The 23328-nt window shown below is 35.3% G+C and overlaps 1 protein-coding gene across 1 annotated transcript in view; it reads left to right on the forward strand.

Annotated features, from left to right (window-relative positions):
* Positions 1–23328, forward strand: part of LOC140158860 (dynein axonemal heavy chain 3-like) — a 115888-nt gene that overhangs the window by 25222 nt on the left and 67338 nt on the right. The window contains exons 12-36 of the mRNA XM_072182115.1: positions 303–507; positions 1106–1309; positions 2096–2422; positions 2701–2895; positions 3540–3728; positions 4638–4766; positions 5453–5653; positions 6255–6394; positions 7022–7180; positions 7919–8147; positions 8649–8801; positions 9422–9563; positions 10104–10302; positions 11244–11472; positions 11831–12001; positions 12174–12311; positions 13237–13380; positions 14313–14477; positions 14922–15056; positions 15976–16194; positions 16844–16944; positions 17943–18057; positions 18954–19087; positions 21177–21206; positions 23146–23205. Coding sequence (XP_072038216.1) covers positions 303–507; positions 1106–1309; positions 2096–2422; positions 2701–2895; positions 3540–3728; positions 4638–4766; positions 5453–5653; positions 6255–6394; positions 7022–7180; positions 7919–8147; positions 8649–8801; positions 9422–9563; positions 10104–10302; positions 11244–11472; positions 11831–12001; positions 12174–12311; positions 13237–13380; positions 14313–14477; positions 14922–15056; positions 15976–16194; positions 16844–16944; positions 17943–18057; positions 18954–19087; positions 21177–21206; positions 23146–23205 — 4113 coding nt within the window. The remainder of the gene's footprint in view (positions 1–302; positions 508–1105; positions 1310–2095; positions 2423–2700; positions 2896–3539; positions 3729–4637; positions 4767–5452; positions 5654–6254; positions 6395–7021; positions 7181–7918; positions 8148–8648; positions 8802–9421; positions 9564–10103; positions 10303–11243; positions 11473–11830; positions 12002–12173; positions 12312–13236; positions 13381–14312; positions 14478–14921; positions 15057–15975; positions 16195–16843; positions 16945–17942; positions 18058–18953; positions 19088–21176; positions 21207–23145; positions 23206–23328) is intronic.

Genomic DNA, 23328 nt, shown 5'->3' on the forward strand with positions numbered 1-23328 from the left:
ATAGGAAGAGCCTGTTAGAAGATATATCATCTGCATACAAACTCATGGCTAAGGGAGACCTGGACATCCACGCACCTCCTATTTAACCTATATCCAATGTGTGCTAGGGTACGATGAAGGCATGATTCAAGTAGAACAGATAGTCACATTTGCCCAAGATCGCTGTGTGTGGAGAAATATTGTAGTACCCTGCTTGGCAGCTGAAAGATGACGTATTTTTAGATGTGTACAATATAGATTTAAGACATTGTCAAATGTCAGATAAGACTTTCTTAGATTAACCCCTTGATGTTATTTTCTAGGTACAAGTCAGTATATGAGCCCTATTCCTACCTCCTGTCAGTGATGTCAGACCTCAGGGTGGAGAAATTTGTCAGCAAAGAGCAGCATTTGAGAGATTACGTCAGAGAGATAGAGAAGCTTAAAGGAATGGCTAGTCAAGTTGCTTCACTACCAGTCTATGTACCTATGCATCTTTTTATGTTGGACTGCAATGATATCAATAGTGTAAGTTTTGTAAAGTTAAGTGTTGACTAAGTAATTTTCTTTGAGGCAGCCAAAAAGATTGATTTTGATTGTCTAAATCAATATATTATTGAAAAATAACACCGTGATGTTTTGCAGAAGTTAAGTCTACAAATCATATTTTGAAAACTTGCTTGATGTATTGCTGTTAATGAGTTATGTACGTTTTACAAAGGTGATGTGGTTTCAACCCTCTTTACAACATAACTTGAGAATCACAGGACCTACAAAAGTATATCTGTGCTATGACATGATCGTACCACTGAGCTACACAGACTGTCCCTGATAAACTGGATTCAAGTCTGGTACTTATAGATATGAGCAGTCAGGGTAAACAGTACAAACAACACATACATACCAGTGTACGAGATCAATTAATGATGCTTACCCGCCAGCCTAATAATTTAAGATATATTATTGTGCTTACAAATGTTAGTTTCCATCTGGGTTTATGATGTATATTCAAGGTCAGATGGTCATTGCTTGATGTAAATACCAGCAAAATGAAGAATGTCATCTATCAGCTTCTATTTCTACTGATATGTTATGGCTAATTTGGTACTATTTCTTTGAATTTCAGTGGCTTATCTCCCGTGCACGAGACCTCATAGCAGTCATGACCAACAAGATTGTAGTGACAAGTCGTAATTTCAACCGAGGTATCTGTGCAGAATATGACTCCATTGTGAAGAAAATCACCACCCAATCAGAAAGCACGCATCAGTTGGTGTTGTTGCAGCAGTATGTGGGGAAACTACAAATCGGAGAATTGCTACAACTCAAGGTGATCTTCATATTTTTTTCATATAATTGCATGTTGTTTGTTTATTTTACATGTTTTCTTATCAATTATAAAAAATAATTTTTATTTGGTCAGCAGACTATTTTGTAGTCTGCTGTAATCTTTAACCTGATCAAATGATTTTAGTTTTATTTATTTTACACAGTTACCTGTTTGGATATATGGGCTATTCCATTTGAAATCTATACACCCTTCTGGAAGACATGATCTTAATCTTTGACACAGGGAGTATGAATTTGAAATAGGGCTACCTGAATAGGTGACTCCATATGAAATCTACACCCCCTGTGTAGAAGATTAAGGTCATGTCTTCCATAGGGTTTATGGATTTGAACTAGAATAACCCAATTCTTTGTACATGATTGTATAGTTAGCTACATTTTAAGTGAAAGAAATCCCACTGGTTATTTTGGCCATTTAACATGCAGTTCTATGGGAGGATATAAAGTCATAATTTCAAGAATTTATGATTTTATGCGGAACTTTGCTCTGTTGACTTACAAAGACAACAAATTTGGCCGATTCCATTTAGGTGCAAGTTAGGGCATATGTAAACATTACAAATATGCAAAAAAATCAGGTTTGATAAAAATCAACCAATTTCATATTATAAGATTGTACATTATGGCTTTAATTGACAATGTTGAAATCAATGCAACAGTGTAAATTACAACTTAATAATATTCTTGTTGCTACATAAATCCCAATAACAGTAAATTTGCTTTTGTTCAAATTGTAAGTGATCTTTTTTAATCAATGCCTATTCAGAACAAGTTGGAAGTTGCAGCAGGAAACTTACTGTTCCTGATGGACTACACCTACTTGAACAAAGATGACCTCTTCCTGAATGGCAACACGTTTACCTGGCCTGATAGGATCATACCCATGATAAGAAGCAGTGAGATGAAACTCATCAAAGAACATGAGATAGCCGTCTCCAAGCTACGCACACGGCAGAAGGGTTTTGTCGGTCGTATCAAAGAGATACAAGATGAGGTTAAGAACTTTAAGTCAAAGGATAGGATGTCAGAGGCTAGTGATTATTATGATAGACTGATGCAGATACAGGAACAGCTGGATCTCTTCTACAAAGAGGTAGGAATTATTTTTCTTTTATTTTTTCTTTTATTTTTCCTTTTCTATTTCTTTTATTTTTTGATGTCACCTAATCAACCCTATCATGCCATTTTCTGTATTACAGATAGGGTTTATGTTATTTATTCGGCCATGTTTATTTCATACAAATTGAAAAAATCTCTCATCTACTTTTACGTACACAGAAAGGAGAAATCATATTTGAGGAGCATATTATTTATTCGGCCATATTTATTTTATACAAATTAAAAAATCTCTCGTCTACTTTACTTACATAGAAAGGAGAAATCAACGTTGAGGAGCAACTTCTAGAAGTTGGTCAAATCACTCCGTATCCAGAGCTAGAAAACATCAAGGAGAAGAAGGAACCTTATGAGAAATTATGGCATGCTGCTGTCAAATTCCATCAGATGTATGACAAATGGATGAATGGACCACTACTGGATGTCAATGCAGAAGAAGTAGAGGAAGAGGTATGTTCATATTTTAAATTTCATTCAAACAGCTGTTCCTGTGATTAGAGATTCTAAGTCAGTGGGAGTGGTCTAGTTCATAGACACATAATCTGATTGGACAATTGCATGATTTTGGGTGCCGTCTATCAGGCCATAGACGACCCCACGCCATCATGAGTGTTGATAACACTTAACACACTCATAGATGTGAAGTTGTAAACAAGTTTCATTCATTTTACAATAAGGGGAGTTTTTACGATGGTAAGTTAATTTTTGCTTTAAAAAGTAGTTTGCAATTATTAAATAATATTTAACTGACTAAGAATGAGAATAAACGATAGCGCTTTTTCCTATCATTTATTCTCTAATTGAATGACCATTCATTGGGCTGTTCCAGTTGAAATCCATACACCCCCTATGGAAGATATGATCGACCTTAATCTTCCACACATGGAGTGTGAATTTCAAATGGGGTTACCTGATGGGTGATTCCATTTGAAATATACACCTGTGGGGAAGATTAAGTTCATGTCTTCCATAGGGAGTGTGTATTTCAAAAAGAAATGCCCAGTTTAATTACTTGGATACTGTCTGGAAAGCAAGACTGGACATTTGTTGTAAATTTAGTATTATTTATAGTTTTCGCTCTTGTTCGTTACCAGGTGCAAGCGATGTGGAGAACAAGTTACAAGCTAACAAAGACATTTGCCACATCTGATATGAAGGGTCCAATGAGAGCAGCTGCTACTATCAAGGGTAAACTAGAGAAGTTTAAGATCAATATGCCATTGATAAGTACATTGTGTAATCCTGGAATCAAACAGAGGCATTGGGATATGATGAGTGAAAAGGTAAGAAATGCAAATTAGGCCTAAAAAATTGTTTGATTGGCGTAACCCGACCAACCCTAAAAATAGACCCTAGAATTTTTTTCTTATTTTTATGCAAAAAAATAAATAAATAAAAAATTAATCAAACTAAAATACGTAAAGTAAAAAAAAATGTCCAAAGCCTTTATCATGTACGCAATTTAAAGCTTAAAATGAGTGTGTAAAAAAAAATTGGTAACCGACCTACCCCAATTTTTTTTTTATTTTAAACATTTTTAGGCCTTATTGTAATTTTTAAAGTAATTGTAGAATTAATGTCACCATTTCAATCCAAATCTTGAATCATAACCCTAGTGATGACTCAACACAAGTTACCAAAATTCTGCTGCTAATTCCAGCCCTAAACCTAATCGTAAGTAAGGCTGAACCAACAATCATATTAGATGTCGGAGCAGCCTAATCATTGGTAAAATATCAGATTGGCAGAAAGTTCAGAAACTAGTCAATACATAATGATATGCGAAATGGTGTTTAAAGGTGCATTTTGTTGCAAAGGGGTTTGAAAGTGATGGGGCTTATGTGTAGTTGTTTCTATGTTTTGAAAATGATGGAGATTTCTGTTGTTTCTGTGTTTTGATCAAACATGAAACGATCTACTTATATGTATAGTGCGGATATGTATTGGAATACCATTTCTGCCAAGCCCTATTTTCATGATTTTTTTCTTGCAACAAAATATCAGATCGGTTTGGATATCAGCTGATATTATAAAATCAATATCAGATATCAGATCGGTTGACAGAATTAAGTCATTTTGGTTCAGCCCTAATAGTAAGTCTAAAATCTTGAACGCCAACGTTTTTCCTTCCTTAGGTAATAATGTAATTAAAAGCTTTTAATAATAAATTATTATTTGTCCATATTTGGTAGGTTGGTTTTGACATCACTCCAGGTGCAGAAACACCTTTAATAGAGATGCTTGAAATGGAGCTGGAAAAATACTTGGAACCACTGGGAGAAATCAGTTCACAAGCAAGCAAGGAGTTTGCATTGGAGAATGTAAGTTGTAAATAAATTAGAAGATTGGATTTCATTCATCCGAGTAGTTATTCATCCACATGCCATAGATTAATAACTCGTAGATGGGAATGCATGTGCTCTCTAAGCGTAGTAGAATTTAGCTGATACCAGTACAGAGTTCAGACTGGGCGACATCACTCATCTTATAGTCTCTTTTGTATATATTTGCATTATTTGCGCTCATGCACCCCTTACTTAGCAGTGACCCCCATTATAGGCAGCATGCCCACATTCTGCTGTATGTTCACAACATTTAGAATTCTGCTACAGGATGAAACTTGACCTTACTCACTTGACCAATGAAATGAACGGAAATAAGATAACTCTGTCAATTTGAAATTTAAAGCCCATATAATGTAGAAATAATAATTGTAGTAAGGTGGACGGACTTGCCAAGTGGGATCGGTCAATTTTGTTCTTAAATTTTGTTGTTTCTGGAAAAGGCTTAATGACCCTAAAATATCACAGAAAGCTTGAAAAATCTGAAGAAAGTCTGAAAAAGTTTTACACACATATTTTGAAAATTTTCTTAATTTTGTTTGAAAATTTCTGTCAAAATCAATCTAATTCGAGCCCAAAATGACTGTTTTTCCCCAATCACCAGAATATGGGCCTGTAGAACATGTTTTGTTTTTGTCACCTAACTGCTGTGTTGTCCTTTGTAGGCCTTATCCAAGATGCAAAAGGACTGGGAAGCTGTAAACTTCAACTTTACCCAGTATAAAGACACTGATCTCAGTATCTTAGCTGCACCAGATGATGTCCAGGTGCTTATTGATGACCATGTGGTCAAGACTGCAACCATGAGAGGATCTCCATTCATTGGGCCAATAGAAAATGAGGTCAAAGAGTGGGAGTTACGATTGGTAAGTAATTGCAAACTATACTTAGCACTGCTATGGTATTTTTCTCTCGACAAGTCTGTGACATCAGTGTGGATTTCATTGCACACAGTTTCAAATTGTGTGTGTTAGCTCATAGTACTGGCGTATATGCACACATTTAAAGATTCTGCATAGATACACATGTGACACATCTGCCTCAACATGTTGATGTTACTGACTCACAGAGAGTACAAATACAGTAAGCTAGACTTTTCAGCATGGTATAGTTACTGTAACTTTATATAACTTGCGATATAATATTTTGTGATATCAAGTTAGAGTCAGTAGGCTAATTGTTTCATAACCAAAAAAATTGAGTTGAATAAGGCAAGTGAACTTACTAAAATGAACAGTAGGTATGTGCAATCTTTGGATAAGAATTTATTTGATGCCAAAAAACTGCAAGAATTATCAGTAAGTCAAACTTATTTTAACACCACATACAGGTATTTTTAATCAAATTCAAGGCAATTTATAGCTAGAAAGCCCTTTATTCAAAGGTCCTCTCTCTTCCATGTAAAATACCTTATTACACTGAGTTCTAAAACCAATCTTTTAAAAATTTGACAAATTTTTTCCTTAGCATCGTATCCGTGACATATTGGATTCATGGCTAAAAGTGCAATCAGCATGGCTGTACTTGGAACCAATCTTTGGTTCTGAAGACATCAGAAGACAGATTCCAGTAGAAGGAGCCATGTTTACTACAGTAGATGATCACTGGTAGGTTGGAAAATCTGATTATAAATAGACTAATGAGTGCAAATGTATACATAATTAGGTCTGCAATCCAGGACAAAATGTGTTGGATCATCCAAGGTGTTTTTGAAACTTCAAATGACCTCACAGTCACCATGGAATTCACTTATGATACATATTGATTTGTAACAGAGCTTCAAACAATACCTATCCCCCAATCCCTCCCTCTTCCCAGTCAATGTTGGGTACTTACACAACATCAGAAACAAAATTTGAGGATTCAACATTGATAGGGGAAAGGGGATCAATGACAAAGCACATGCTAACAGTGATCCAACAATTTTGTGGAACCAGCCAAATAATTTGACAGTCAATGTAGACATATAAGAAGCATGCATATTAAACATAATGAATAAACATGGCCTATAAAACAAACCTGAAGATGATCCATGGTGACAATGTTAAACTTAGACTACTTGTGTTTTATTTTCTTGGGTTTCCTGAAATAAAATATGTTGATTTGGCAAATGGTCTAAAACATTAAAGGACATGCATTAGAGCATCTGCAGAAACCAAGAAAAGCATATGTTGTTTTGTGAAAATATCAAGAAAAAATAATAAGAAGTAAATATGTGTTGTGATTTTTTACAGGAGAGAAATCATGAAGAATTCTGTGCTTGATACCAATGCTTTAGTGGTGACTTCACAACATGAGATGTTGGAAAAACTGCAGAAGTCAGAAAGTCTGTTGGATACCATCCAGAAAGGCCTCAATGATTACCTGGAGAAAAAGAGATTGTTCTTCCCAAGGTGAGGATATAATTATTTTGAGGGCATATTTATGTTTGCATTATAGAAATAGGATTTACAGACAAACCTTGGCGTGTAGATAATAAATGGTTTATACCCAGTGAACATGAGCATCAATAAAAAAAAAAGTCAGTTTTAGAAATATCAAATTGAATCACAGAATTAAAACCAGAGAACCAGGACTCTCCCGCCATGGATTACAAATTGAGGTTATTCAGTTTCGCTCGTAATGTGCTAAAGGCAATCATTGTCATTTGAGAGCGACATTGCATACTAGACGCATTTGAGAGACGCACTTGATGCGACCTGCACGTGATACCTAAATGCTTGAGATGAGATGATTGTTTTCGTTTGTTTCGGCGGACCATCGACAAGGACCCGAATGCCCCTAATTTTTCCCCATAGCTGTCAGCGCTATTTTACATGGTGGTATAAGGAGTCCGGGTTCTGTGGATTTAATCCATAATCCCTTTTTCAGATGGAAACATACTAGAAATTAGCATTTCTTGCCAGTCTCTCTGTCTCCAGCAAAACCCTCTTACATCACTTACTGATTTAGGGACGGTTTTGTCGCAAAATTAAGGCTACAAACTTGACAAATTCTAACTTTATAAACACCCTCTAATAAAGCAGTGGAATGGGTATTACTTCAAGGTATATCAACAGTTTGTGTCATCTAAACCCAAATAAAGTTGCACTTTCATATAAACTTACCTGATGATGTAATTTTTGCTTCAGATTCTTCTTCCTCTCCAACGATGAACTCCTTGAGATACTGTCAGAAACCAAAGATCCACTTCGAGTGCAGCCTCATCTCAAGAAATGTTTTGAGGGAATTGCACAGCTGACCTTCAATTATGAAAAAGAAATTGTTGCCATGGAGTCAGCTGAGAAAGAGAAAGTTGCTCTATGCTCCAAGATTATCCCTGCTGATGCTCATGGATTGGTGGAGAAATGGCTTATTCAAGTAAGCTTTAGCCTAAGTTTTTTCCTTTCTTATTTTTGATTAGTTATCTTGTAAATGCCCTTTGAATTAAATATTCTCAATCAAAATTTGAGATGTTACGACACAAAAAAGCTTTACTGATCATTTTGCCTCATAAGGCCAAGCACGTTTGGCCAGTCTTAATTGTAACACAACATACTCAAAGTTTAGTCAATCATGATCGGCACGTTTATTTATTTAGGAATGGGCGATATCCTAGAAGGTGATATGATGAATATTGTTCATCATAGTATTATACAACATTAATGACTGACAATTTTCCAGTGCAAAAGGACTTCACCTAGAACTACAAAGAAAGAAAAAAAAACTGTTCGAACAGTTTTACAGCAGTAAATGTTGTAGATTACAACAAAACAATTGCATGCAAATTATAAGTTTTACAGCAGTAGTAAAAGTGCAACTATTAAACACTTATCAAAATGGTTCATCTCAATGTAATTCCTACCATTTCCATGGTTACAGGTAGAGGATCTGATGAAGCTAAGCTTAAGAGAAGTAAATGGCCAAGCAGTAGATGCATATCCATCAACACCAAGGAAAAGTTGGGTCCTTAACTGGCCTGGTCAAGTGGTCATTGCTGCTAGTACTATCTATTGGACAGCGGAAGTGACAAAAGTAAGTACAAGGAGTTAAATTCAAGGACAATTGAACAGGTTGGTGGAAACTGGCCAAGGTAACCAGCAGTTTCAAAAATATTGTTCCGTAAATCCAGACTGCAATCCAAATCAATTATAGTTGTAATATTATTCATTTCAAACTTCAACACTCCACAAATATATGTGACATGATTTGATCCAATCAGCTGCAGGCCAAAAACGGCTGTTGTGAAATTGAAATATAGGTAAAGATACTAAGCAAAAACAATCAAATACATTGACATTGTAAAAGCTTTGTAATTTTGCAGCTAAGTAAGCTGTAGTCTTGTTTCAAATTGAGAATAACGCCATGTTGTATTTCGCAGTGACAGATTTGAATCATGCACGCTAACCTAATCATGCGGGTGTATACAACATGTGGAGAAGGGCAATTTGTCTGTACACTGGCAACACAACCACGTACACGCACTAATTCAAATTTGCCACTGTGAAATTCAACATGGAGTCACTCTCAACTTGAAATGAGACACACTATAAGATATAAAGATTTTACTAGGTAAACAATTCCTTGTACAAGCTTACAATGTGATGTTTTCTTTGCAGAGCTTTGTCTTATGTATATTCTTATCCAATTCACAGGCAATTACAGAGAAAGATGGTTTGAAGAAATACCTGGAACAGTGCAATAAACAGATAGATGACATAGTGGATCTAGTTAGAGGAAAGCTTACGAAAATGGCTAGGATTACCCTAGGAGCTCTCACTGTCATAGATGTACATGGTAAGTCTTTAGATAATGAAATTGTTTTTAAACCTAGAGTTTTTAAACCTACAAGTTAGTCTGACATTTACATATGTATTGATTCATGATGTATCATATGTACACAAAAACATAAACATAGAAGTTATGAAGGCTTTTGTTGTATTCATAGCAGCACCAAGATGCACAATAAAAGGCTTGCTAAAGTGAGTGTGTCAAAACCACTAAGTACATAATGGCGGAAACTAGTATTTAGATACTATTTACACTTGTTGCATGTAAAGCCAGGTACCACAGAAACACAGAAGTGGAGTTGTGATTGGCTAATTGAATCGCATGAAATATCGGCACCTCATTTGTTGTAGCATTACATAATCCAGATGTGATTTCTTTTACGTGATAAATAATCAGGACGCGCGTAGGCCAGTGTTTGCCAGTGCAAAAGGACTTTGCATACACTTTCAGGGGAGCCAAAGTGTCAGATCACAGCTAGTATTGTATATAGACAACAAAAATTATACGATAACATAAATCACTTTTGCTAAATGTTGACAATTTCAGCTCGTGATGTTGTTTCCAATCTATACAAAGAGGGTGTTAGTGATCCAGTAAGCTTTTCCTGGATCAGTCAGATGCGATACTACTTTGAAGACAAGAGTACTATGGTTAGGATGATAACTACCACAGTGCCTTATGGGTATGAGTATCTAGGCAACACATCCAGGCTGGTGATCACACCACTCACAGATAGGTGCTACAGGTAACTTGAATTTGCATTTTCATGTTAACAGGATTAATCTTGTGCTATTATATTTGAGTTGAAGAAAATTTGCAACTACTGTCCAAACTCCAGATGAGGAAGCAAACCTGCTATAGTTTGTGCGACCTATAAATGGCAAATTATTTGAGTTTGTTACTCTGTGCAGGAATTAAGTCCCAAGATACACTTGTGTAAATTCACATAAGTGTGCGCCAGTCACTTATTACATAGAGCGCACTTAGCAGAGCTGCTGCGCCCAACTGTGTGCACGCCCAACTGTGTACACGCCAGTCTATATTAGTCCGCAATCTTAAGTTATGTTATGTTATGAATCTCACCACTTGTATAATCTCTGTGAGCCAAGTAGACGTCTTAACCAATTGACCACCAACAGTCTGACTAACAATAACAAAACCAATGCCTAATTTAGTACAGTATGGCATACAAAATACTTCTATATCATTTTAAAACATTAGACAATGGAACAAAACATATGTGCTGTTGCTTTATTTAATTCTCGGACATAACATGTACAATTTGAAAGCAAAGTGTGCATACACAAGCATTTTGCACGCATATGATGTAAACTACTTATGACTCATAAAAAATAAACCAATCATACTACGCAAGTTTATTACTAAGCAGTCAGTCACAAAGGTTGGAGCTTAAGGTCAGAGCCTTTGACACGATGCTTGACACATACACTTTTGGCTGAGAATTAAAAATAGCAACAGTAGTAGATCAATTTATTTATACAGATTGGCATTTCAAACTCCACAATATAGCAGTGGTTTTTTTTAAAGAAATCAGTAGTAAATCAGTAAGACAATAAATCTATCAAAAAGACCCCCAATGTTGCCACATTGAAGTATGTTGTCCACATGAACATAATCAATATATAAATCATCCATGTTATCCTTTTTCATAATTTCACTCTACAGAACACTGATGGGAGCATTACTTCTCAACCTTGGTGGTGCCCCTGAAGGTCCTGCAGGAACCGGTAAAACCGAGACCTGTAAAGATCTTGCCAAGGCCGTTGCCAAGCAATGTGTTGTCTTCAACTGCTCAGATGGTCTGGATTACAAAGCTATGGGGAAATTCTTCAAAGGTTTAGCACAGGCTGGAGCATGGGCATGCTTTGATGAGTTCAACAGAATCGAGCTTGAGGTATGGGATAAAGCATTTGGCATAACAGTCTGTAGAAAAAGATTTGAAATTATAAAGTATTGTACATTGACCATTGCACGTTGACCCTTGCAAATTGACAGAACATGTAAAATATTGAGAATGTATCACTCCATGACTTAATGACTTAGCAAAGTGTTAATAGAAAAATATGTTTCAATATTGTCTCCCTGTATTGCAGTTATTCCAAAGCATAGACATCATTCAAAGAAAAGTTTCTGATAGGAGTCTTCTGTGACAGGAAGTAACAAATGTGTTCTTTTCTTTATATCTATGTCTTAATAACTTTCTCATTGACAAAGTTGTCAGATTCACCTGTTTATATTACCATTTTCTTTAGGTACTGTCAGTAGTAGCTCAGCAGATTCAAAGTATTCAAAGAGCTGTTGCTGAACAACTCAAGACCTTTGTGTTTGAAGGCACTGAGATCTCTTTAGATCCATCTTGTACTATGTTCATTACCATGAATCCTGGTTATGCTGGAAGGGCTGAACTACCGGATAATCTTAAGGTAAGATAAATAATATTACTTTGATATAAGCTTTTTGTTGTTAACTATTAGGTGTAAACATATGATGTTGTAATGTCAACAAGTTGTATGTTAGCATTTGTTGGGACTAATTATTTTGAGATATCCTGTAGCTTGTATGGAAATTAGCATGTAATTGTCTGCTTTTTTGCAGGTTTTATTCCGTACTGTAGCCATGATGGTGCCAGACTATGCCTTGATTGCTGAGATAAGCTTGTATTCCATGGGATTTGTGAAAGCAAGAGCTCTGTCTACCAAAATTGTGGCAACATACAAACTCTGCTCAGAACAGGTAAAAAATCTGTTTTATGTTGTGGTCTATGAAATTCAAGTAACAAAAATGTAATTTCAGCTTAAAACTGTAAGTGATATACCGTACTGACGCGAGTATAGTCCCACCCCGTTTTTGGGTGAACATTTGTCAAAATTGGGGGTGGGACTATACTCAATTTCAGTTTTTATTTTTTCGGTTTTGTAGTGTCCCTAGACCTAGACCTAAATGCTAGGATCATTCATGGTTGACCTAAAAAAAATATAAAAATTCAAGATATTTTGTATTTTTAATATGAAAATTGATAATTTGTATTCATGTCATAGTCTATTAATGATTTCAAAATGCATTGAATTTGAATGCATTTTGAAATCATTAATAGATTATGACATGAATACCAAGTATCAATTTTCATATTAAAAATACAAAACATCTTGAAATTTTTTTAAATTTTTTTTTTTAGGTCAACCATGAATGATCCTAGCATTTAGGTCTAGGTCCTGGGACACTCAAAGTCGAAAAAATAAATAACTTACAAAAAAACCAAAAAAAACCCTTTACTCGAAGGTGGGACTATACTCGCGTCAGTACGGTAATAAGTATATTTATAATTTATGTATTTTGTCTGTTTATTTTCAAAACTAATAAAAATGATTTGTTTTCAAAGTTAGCTCCAATATGAATGAAAATGCTGCTTTCTTTTAGTTTTGTTTTTTGTTGGTTGATATTTGTTTGCATAATTCGTTGTTTTAATGATCAATCAAATGATTTATTATTTTGATAATCCCTTTATTATCAATATTTAAGTGACTGACAGATAAAGTGATTGCATGGATGATTTTGATTGATTGCTTGATTGATAGGTGGAGGGACAGACCAACTGACCATTTAACAGATTGACTGATTGATTGATTGCTTGATTATTGCTTATTGATTATACCCACAGCTCTCCTCCCAACATCACTATGACTACGGTATGAGGGCAGTCAAGTCAGTGCTTACAGCAGCCGGCAATCTTAAGCTTAACTTCCCAGAGACAGGTGAAGATATTCTGGTGCTCAGATCTATTAAAGATGTCAACTTGCCCAAAGTAAGTCATCAAGTTATAGCTAGAAAAGTGTTGAACCTTTAAAGATGGTTATAATTACATACTTATGGGTATGAAACACAGCATGGTACAGCAGTTAAGTCTTTGACTATGGTTCAAGAGGTTGCTGGTTTAATTGCTGGTGGAGGCAAATATAAAACAAAATGATCTCAGTTTTCTCCATTGTGGAGAATAGTGGGGCAGATACAGTAGGTGACAAAGATCTCGCAACCAGTTCCAATAACTATCCTGGTTATCTACCCTAGTATCATGGAAGAACAGTGTCTGACATTGAATGATTCACCCAGGCTAAATAAGAAATTAATGAAATGTGAACAGCAAAATGCAAATGCATTCAAAACAGAAGGATAATACATTTGTTAAGACTTAAATAATTTCAGACCATAACTACAGAGAAGTAGACATTAGACTTTGACCTTAATCTCCCACACATGGAGCATTGTTTTCAAATGCAGTCGCTCATTCAGTTAACTCCTTTTGAAATTCACACTCCCTGTGTGAGAGATTTAAGGTCATGTCTTCCATAGGAGTTGTATGGATTTCAACTGCATGCAAATAGTCCATTTTAGACATAACAAGCAAGTCTTGTAGCATTCAATATGTTAACTTTAAATGTAGAAATAAACAAATATAAGACTAATAATATCTTCCACGGGAAGATATATTTGCAATTTATATTTGTCAGAAATTGAGATTACAGAATCACATACCTATAATAATATAATATTGGTACATTCCTTTAGTGTTGAATATCAAGAATTTACTTTTGATTGAAAAGTTGTATAACTAAGCCCTTAAGTAACATAACGCAGATGGTATTGCTGAAGCTCATTGTCATTTCCCATTTTAATTATTCCCTGGTATTACTCATACAGATGTTAACTTGGCTACTTGTCTATTCTTTTCCTTTGCAGTTTCTGTCGCATGACATTCCATTATTTGAGGGTATTCTGTCAGATTTGTTCCCTGGAGTGTCCAAACCTCAGCCTGATTATGATCTATTGGAGAAAGCTCTAAATGATAACATAGCCAAGAGAAAACTGCAACCTGTACCATGGTTTATTGATAAGATTATACAGGTAGGTGTGCGTGCTAACTTTCTAGCATGATTATGTGACAGACGTTTTGCAATGCTCATTATATTTAATACACACATATGTGAGGCCCAGATTGATTTGGCTGATTGATCATCTGAATGGTTGATTAAATGAATGAATGACAATTACTAGCAATTTTAAATAGGTTTAATATCAAAACAAACATTCCTTCTGAGATTGCTATAACTTTTTGCAGAATTCCTTTCACAAATTCAGCATACTGCTAACCGTCCAGTGTATATTATTTCCTACAAGGTTGACGTCGCTCATGTATAAGCGATGGTTAACGCATAAAAGGAACCTTGCAACAGATTATATGATCAAATTGAGACTTGGTCCACAGCTACTTAATTGAAACTTTCTAAATCCAAAAGCTTCAAGGTATAATAAAATAGATTAATTTTTAACATGATTGCCTTCTTCCAGATCTATGAGATGATTCTTGTCCGACATGGTCTTATGATAGTAGGGGATACTATGGGTGGAAAGACAAGTGCCTTCAAAGTATTAGCTGCAGCATTAGGAGACCTATGTCAGAGTAAACTCATGGAGGAATTCAGAGTAAGTATATTAATATTATCTATATTTGTGCAACAAAATTTAAATAACACTGAACTGTAGAGATAAAAACAAAATCCAAAAATGATAAGCCCCTTTTCTCCATACCCAAGTTTATAGTAATGCCTCCAGATCTGTGTAGCTGTAAAGTAGCATTGCATATGTGACACGATCTGGTCCATGGGGCCAAAGGTGGCAAATTTGAAACTGAGATAAAGGGAAAAATATGGAGTAAAAAACAATAAAACACATAAGAAAATAGACATCAAAAATCTTTATAACTTTAGAAACAAGTATGCTAGACCTTTGGTGTTTTCAGTAAATGATAGCCTATTGTATGTATAATGTAATAATTACAGTAACTCAATTTTCAAAAATGCCTCCTTTGGCCCCCATGGACCAGATCGTGTCGCATATCACCTTTAAAACAGGAAACTTAGCTCCGGACCAGATACATCACCAGATTTATTTTTAGAAGGTTGGGATTGCCGAATTTTCAAAAATTGGATCTTTTGTACTGAGAGACTAAAGTAATGTTTTGTAAAATGCTTGTGAAAAGGTTGCCCCAAATAAAATGCAACCTGTTTGAAACATTGACATTCAAAACATGGTTTATCTTTTGTGTAAGAGAGCACAGAATTTGGGTGTATAGATTGCAGTAACGGATTTAATATGAACTTTTTTTGTTAATCCTCTTACACTAAGAATACACCCAAAACATTTTAGCAAAATAAACTGGACTTTCTTATATGTTAGCCTAAAAGGAACTTAAAACATTTTGGCACTTTAGCACCAAAAGTGGTTCTGTTTTAGATTTTGACACCAAAACTGTGACCTCTATATATTGACAAATGGACCTCTGAATGGGATGTGTTCCTCCCCTAGTAATCATGTAACCACTTGCTTGTATTATTCTCCACAGGTTGATGTGCGAATCATAAATCCTAAAGCAGTTACCATGGGTCAGTTGTATGGCCGTTTTGATCCCATCTCTCATGAGTGGTCAGATGGTGTACTAGCCAACATATTCAGAGAACATGCCAGCAGTCAGACAGATGACCGCAAGTGGTGTGTTTTTGATGGGCCAGTAGATGCTGTGTGGATTGAAAACATGAACACTGTCTTGGATGACAATAAAAAGGTAATGCTAGCTTGAATTAATTACAGACTTTTAAAAATTTCCAACAAAGGGGACTTTTTTGTGTGTTGGTATTTTGTTAAACGTATGCCTTAACAATATTATTATGTGACAAAAGTTTATATTTGTGTTTGTTAAATTCGCTAAATAAAACCCTAAAGAAAATTACAGATTCTTTCATAATTCCTGTATTGTAATGAAGAAAGTATCAAAAATAATTTAAAAATTTGTTTGTAGTTGTAAAAAAGTGTAAAATCATTTATTGATTTTATCGCTTCTCATCACTATCCTCTACCATGGTCCATATTATAAATGACAGATAGGTCCAATATTTTGAGAAGTGGATGTCTGTCTGTCGTCTATCATATGGCAGAGGATAGCAAAAACAAAAATCCATATTGTTTATTCTCATTCTTAGTCAGTTAAATATTATTTTAATAACTAAGGCCAGTTTTATTTAGTGGAAAATGCGCACCTCGACAAGCATGTACAATGCAGACACTGCAGTCTACTGTGTGATAGATGACATGCATGAACCAATGAGATTCAGTGTTTTAATACAAGCTAAACACAGCTACTGACTAATAATATTATTCAACTTCTACAAGTTTTTGTGACTAATTTTTGTGCATCTGTGCTTTTTTTCATGTAGTTGTGCTTAATGAGTGGTGAAATCATCCAGATGAATTCCAAACAGAACATGATATTTGAACCAGCGGATTTAGAACAAGCTTCTCCAGCCACGGTCAGCAGGTAAGAGTTTTAAAGTTATTGCTGATTGTTATAAACTGCTCAAATAAAGAAACTCCGCAGTCATACAACCCGTCCTACACCAAAACCTGATCTTGTTATGACAATTTGATTGATACGGTCATGTGCAGAATCTTGTTATCTCCAATTTGATACCCAATTTGCTACCAAACACTCAAAAGTGACAAAGGTTGATACCAGTTTATGGCATTTGGTGCATTTTGAAAGTTGCAAATCAAAAGCGAAGCACTTGTGGTCGAAATGGCTTAGCGTTGCAATATGGTCGAGCTTGCTTGCCCACGATGGGCCCCTGTTGACTAGCCCAAGTGCGCGCTTTATTCAATTGTTAATTTAAAGCGCATGGATTGCTACAGTGATTTACTGATGAATACTAGGGCACAATGTGATCGATATGACCTAGCGGTTATTTCGGGCTATGTCAATGGTCGTGCTCTGCCATTCACCTCTACAGGTTCGTGTGGTCCGCTTTTAATTTGCAACTTTTGAAAATGCACCAAATTTCATATACTGGTATCAATCTCTGTGAATTAAGAGATTCTGCACACGACCTTATCAATCAAATTGTCATAACAAGATTAGGTTTTGGTGTAGGACGGGTTACATGACTGCGGACTTTCTTTATTTGAGGTGTTTAGATCATTTCTGATCCTTTTGACCATTTGATGATAAAAGATCTATTTCCACTGATTTATTTATCCTGAGCTATATTGGTAAAGATGCAAGGTTTTAATGGGTCAAAGAATTCCTATGGGGTTTGTTGATCACATTTTAAAATTTTGCTTCACTCTTAGTATTTGGTGATCTCATTGGAGGACTTTGTATCTTATTCTGTTTGTCCACCATTGCTTTTGCCTATCGCAGTTTTACCAACTTCATTAATGGTTTTTGTGAAATTTCCTCAAAATCAATATCAAAAATGAACCTTCTTACCTTCTTAGATCCCATTGAATTGGTTTTCATTGTTGTATTTGTTTTGTAAGATGTGGTATGATTTACATGGAGCCCCAGCAGCTAGATTGGAAGCCTTTGGTTACATCATGGATCCAGCATGAGATGCCAGATTTCATCATGAGCCAACAGGTGGAAACTTTGAAGGTAAGAAACACCAGCGTATGTCCAAATGAGGCATGCATCAACTTTTCAAGTGGCGCACTGAGCCTCTTACAAAAAAAATCAATTCTTTCATCATCATTATATAGTCCGTCAACTCAGAAGTACAAAGTAAATCTGTGGCATCGGGGGTTGATGCGGCAAGTGCAAACCGTGCAGCAGTTGGCACACCAAAGAAGCATTTACACACGCATTGCACTGAAATAATTATTCTCATACCTCCCGTTTCCGAGGTCTATTTACTTTGTACTTTTGAGTTGACGGACTATAGGAGAGAGTGGACTTGGGTTATTTTTAGCAAATTTCCCTGGCAACTTGCAGCTCAAAAACAAAACATCAAGCACGCACTTGGCGCAAAGTGTAACGCTTTTGATGTGCAGTGAGTGCATGGTCCAGTGACCTAATTTGATTGATCTGCGCAAGTTGTTTTCACCGGCACTTGGTCGGTTTCACCGGCATGACGTAGCTCCATCCTGGCCTATATGTAAACTAAAGAAATTGGTCCAAACTAAAGCTTCCTGGCTATTCAGAAAGGCTGATACCCAAAGAGCAGCCTCTGCTAGTGGTTCTGCTACATGACGTGCCCACAAATTATACAAGAGATCTCTGACAGGTGCACTCTGTTTCAAAAGGTCACAGACCCTTATTATTTATTGATATAGTAATTTAAATTAAGTTGAAATATATATAAAAATGGCCATTGATACTGAACAAGATACTCATTCTAAACATGCCACAAAGATTTTGACCAAAGTTTTCAGGAGAGGATGAATACAATTTAAGCCAGGAGATGCAAATTTGAAAACATATTTGTTGATTGTAATTTACAGGTTTTGAATTTTTTAAATCATGGAAATCAACATTGTTTTATTTATTCTCAGTTGTTGTTTGATTGGCTGATGTCTCCATGTCTGAACCATGTCATCAAGAATTGTCGTCAAGCAGTCCCAATCTCAGAGATGCATATGACAATGTCAATGCTGAAACTCTTCAAATGTCTTCTAGATGAAGTCAGGTAAGTAAAGTGGTATTCCTCAAGGAAGAGTTGTTGGGCCACTATATGAAAGTTGATATAAATCATATGCATTACAGCAAATATTTGTCTTATACACATAACCGTCTTGTTTGGCCCTAGTAAGGTGTTGGAAAGTATTCAACTAAAACTAAAAATAACAAGTTGATGCCACTGAATGAATAGGGTCAGACAAATTCATTAACATCTCATTAAAAAATATTTAAACATTACCTTCATATATGTTAAGCATTTATATTGTCAGTATTTTGAACAAGCAGTACTTCTGAAGTTAATTTTAATTTTTGGCAAAAATCGACTGATCAATTTTGTTCAATGATTCTTGCATGAAAATTGCAATTATCAATGTTGATCTTTTAATATGATGAACATTCCATACACAAAATACTAGTGTGAATATTGATTCATATTCAATTTTTATATGAGAATCAGAGGTGAATCTTTTTGACTATAATAAAAATAAATCCCTCTATTTCTGAATGAAAGAAACAAAGTGATGTGGTTTGGAAGTAATTGTTGATAATCCTTTTACACCACATTTAAAATTTTGACTGAGGACTGTATAATGCTTTGTGGCATTGTGCTTGATTGATAGTGAATCATTGTGCTCATGTTTCATATTTACAAAAATATTTCGCCATATTGTCATATTCTATGTGACACAATCTGGTCTACTGATCAAGCTAATGCCAAATTTTATAATTCTGTAGGTAAAAGGGGTCATAAAATAATAAAGAACATACAAAAATGGGACATTTCTAAATATCATAATTTCACAACCAAGTGTGATAGATATATGGGATTTCAGCATTGCAAAGCTGTTTAAAAGGGCTGTTGCAGTTGAAATCCATACACCCCATGGAAGATATGACCTTAAACACAGGGAGTGTGAATTTCAAGTGGAGTTACTTGAATGAGTGACTTCATTCAAAATGTACATCCCTTTGTTGGAGATTAAGGTAATGTCATCCATAGGGGGTATATGGTTTTTAACTGGAACAGCCCAGTGTGATTTGCTTTGTTTTTATGCATAGTGTTGGGTTGAAGCACAGTTAATCATAACCTGTTTTGTATCGCAATAATGATTGATAAATATGCACTGCACTGCTTCAACAAAACATAACTATTTATTTATCTATAGTCCAGTTGGTTTCCTCGCAACAGTAGTGTCTGCATGTCGTACACGCGCGATCAAAGACGGTGCATCGGTAGCACACAATGCGGCGCAAAGTGACAGTGCCCTACAGATACACCATCTTTGATTGTGTGCATATTACATGCAGACGCTACTGTCTCAAGGAAACCAAATGGACTAAAGCTGTTTCACTTTTTTAAGGATAGTGTAAAACAGTGTAAAACAATCACTGACTTCTCCGTATCTTTACCTAAAGACACATGTTTTTCATTGTTCTGAAAACAGCAACAATCTCATGGCAATAGGATGTGGAAAATGAGAAACTCACAAAAAAATATATTGAAATGGGACTTATCGGATATGTTTCTCGGTTACATAATCCGAGAATTGGCCAATTTTGATTTTATACATAACATGGAGAAAACTGAAATATTGAGTATGAAAAACAGAATTCAGTATTCTAGAAAACAGAATTCTTGACTCCAGTAATTATATTTTTGATTGGATCACAAAACACATGAGAACTCTAGAATGCCTTTGATTGGCTTTGGCTAATTACCACTGCCACAGAGCAATAGTCATAGATGTAGGTATCCAGTGGATGAGTAGGGGATTGTTGGCAGTAGCCTGGCCCGAGCCTGCCACATATCTCTTTTAAGTTACAGTAAAACAATTAGAGAAATGAATACCCATGTAGTAACTCAGCTATAAAGAGGATATTCTGGTTCATGCAATTACTCAACTCAGATTTCAGTTTATCAAATAATATAGTTATGTTTTGTTGAAAATGTCTCACTAACAAATGTTTGATTTTTTTGTATTGTTTTGTAACAACTATATCCTGCTGGTGGTGTGTTGCCAATTTGTCTGCACTCTGAATTCTGTTGCACTTAACTATGTAAATGTGTGTGTGCTGCTTGACAACCCATGTTACAGGGCCATAAAGTTTGATCATGAATTGGAGAGGTAAGTTTAAAATTACAAAAAGTCACATACAAGCATTTAAAGCAGTGTTTTGCAGTCAACATATAGTAGGGCTATCTATGTGACTCATGGTATGGTTTGGGATGTACCTCATAGAATCTGAAAGTGGGTCCATATTTGTACCAAATTTCCAAGAAAACTTGGACCCATTTTTATGCCTGATATTTGGCCAATTTTCTACAAATTTCCAAAATTGTGTTTATTGTTTCAGAGTGGTAAAAATAACAATTGTTGCAATTTGGATTTGGATCAATTAAAATATCATGCAGATAGCCTCTGTGTCAATCAGAGCAGCTTGTATTGTGATTGGCTAGTATGTACGTGTGGGTGGGACTCGCCAACCAATCACAATATATGCAAGCGTGATTGACACATTATGTTAGACTCAAAGGTTTTGTTATATATGTCTGTGACTATAAGTATACAATATCATAGTTGCGTCTTCAATGTTAATGTTCAGCATACAAAATTTCAAACTTTTGTCGACCTTGTTGTTGAACAAAGACTGTAATATGAAGTTACTTCCATATACATAGGTTTTGAAGGATGGCAGGGTATTTGTTGTGTGATAATGTTTTGGTCTGCGTATAAACTGATTATATAGATAGGGTGTGAGTATCACATTGAAGTTTGATGCTTGATGTGTGTGGCACTGCTTTGAGTTGAAGCTTATCAGATTGACTAAAAATATTTTGAAAATGATCTTGTAAAAGCCACTTATATTTTGTGTTTATTTTCATGCCTGAATTTCATCTAAAAAATTACATTGATGGTAAGTTTTGTTTTTCAAAGCATATTATAAACAGTGCCATTTCAGTACATCTAAAATATTCACTATCATACTTATTATTCAAACAGTTTGTAAAAAGCAGATCAAAATTATGATTATTTTATTGAAAGACGTCATTAGCCAAGTCATCGCTGTGAGGATTAATGTTTAAGTGGAACTTTCATCAATAAAATAGATATATACCAGGTATTATCCAATAAAAATTAGTTAGAATTTAAACCTATTAGAGAGTAGGTTACCCTCCTGCTGTCTACATTTATGTATACCAGTATATTCAGTGCAAACACATTAATCAATACCCCAAAGTGTGTATAATATCAACATGTTTAAAAAGTGCTTCATATAATACATTAACTGATTATTTTGCCATATATGTTGAAAATCATTTCAAATGAATATTATAAAAAATGTAATATTTTTATTGTTATTTTTAGTGTTCATTAGGGGATGGAACAAGCATGTAAGACAAGTTATGAATCCTGGTTTGTTACCACCATTAAATGGCTGTTCAAATGCCCAGTTCCCACTTCATGCAGGGGAATGCCCAGAAACCAGCTGCACCAGGGGAGAGGGCTCAGGAGATTGAGCAATTGAAATGCTTCCAAAATGCTGATTTGTGTTATTTTCCTGAAAACCAAGAACTGAAGCCCTTAAGGGGGTACTACACCCCTGACCAATTCTGTGCCTATTTTTGCATTTTTCTCAAAAATTATAGCGCATATAATATGTATATTATAGGGGCAAGGACTACAAATTCAGCAACTCAAGGCAAGTAGTTATTGATTTATTGATCAAATATTGGTTTTCCCTCATTTTTGACTGTAACTCCACAACTGTTATCTGTACTGAAATAAAATTTCCAGTGCAGTAGTTGTAGTCCTTGCCCCTATAATATACATATCTTACTTGTAATGCGCTATAATTTTTGAGAAAAATGCAAAAATAGGCACAAAATTGGGCAGGGGTGTAGTACCCCCTTAAAGCCACCCCTGGCCACTGGTATACTATTCATTTGAGAAGGTTTTCATTGATTACATTGTCACCCTGTGTGAACCCAACCACTGACCATTGCATGATGCTTGTTTGTTTTGCCTCCCTTCATGTTTGTTTGTCTGCATGCTATCATCACAGTGACAGTGAGGATGAAGATTTTGAAGCTGACATTGATATGATGGATATTGAATCATCACGGTAAAATTTTATGCTCAATTCTATGGAGTCATATTAAGCTTACTATCAAAGAGTTCAAATGTGTTCACTCTTTAGGGAGTCGCTTTATGCTTATTAGGAGAGAGTGAAACCAAGTTTGCTTCC

Source organism: Amphiura filiformis, chromosome 8 (assembly GCF_039555335.1).
Source record: "Amphiura filiformis chromosome 8, Afil_fr2py, whole genome shotgun sequence".
Lineage (NCBI taxonomy): Eukaryota > Metazoa > Echinodermata > Ophiuroidea > Amphilepidida > Amphiuridae > Amphiura > Amphiura filiformis.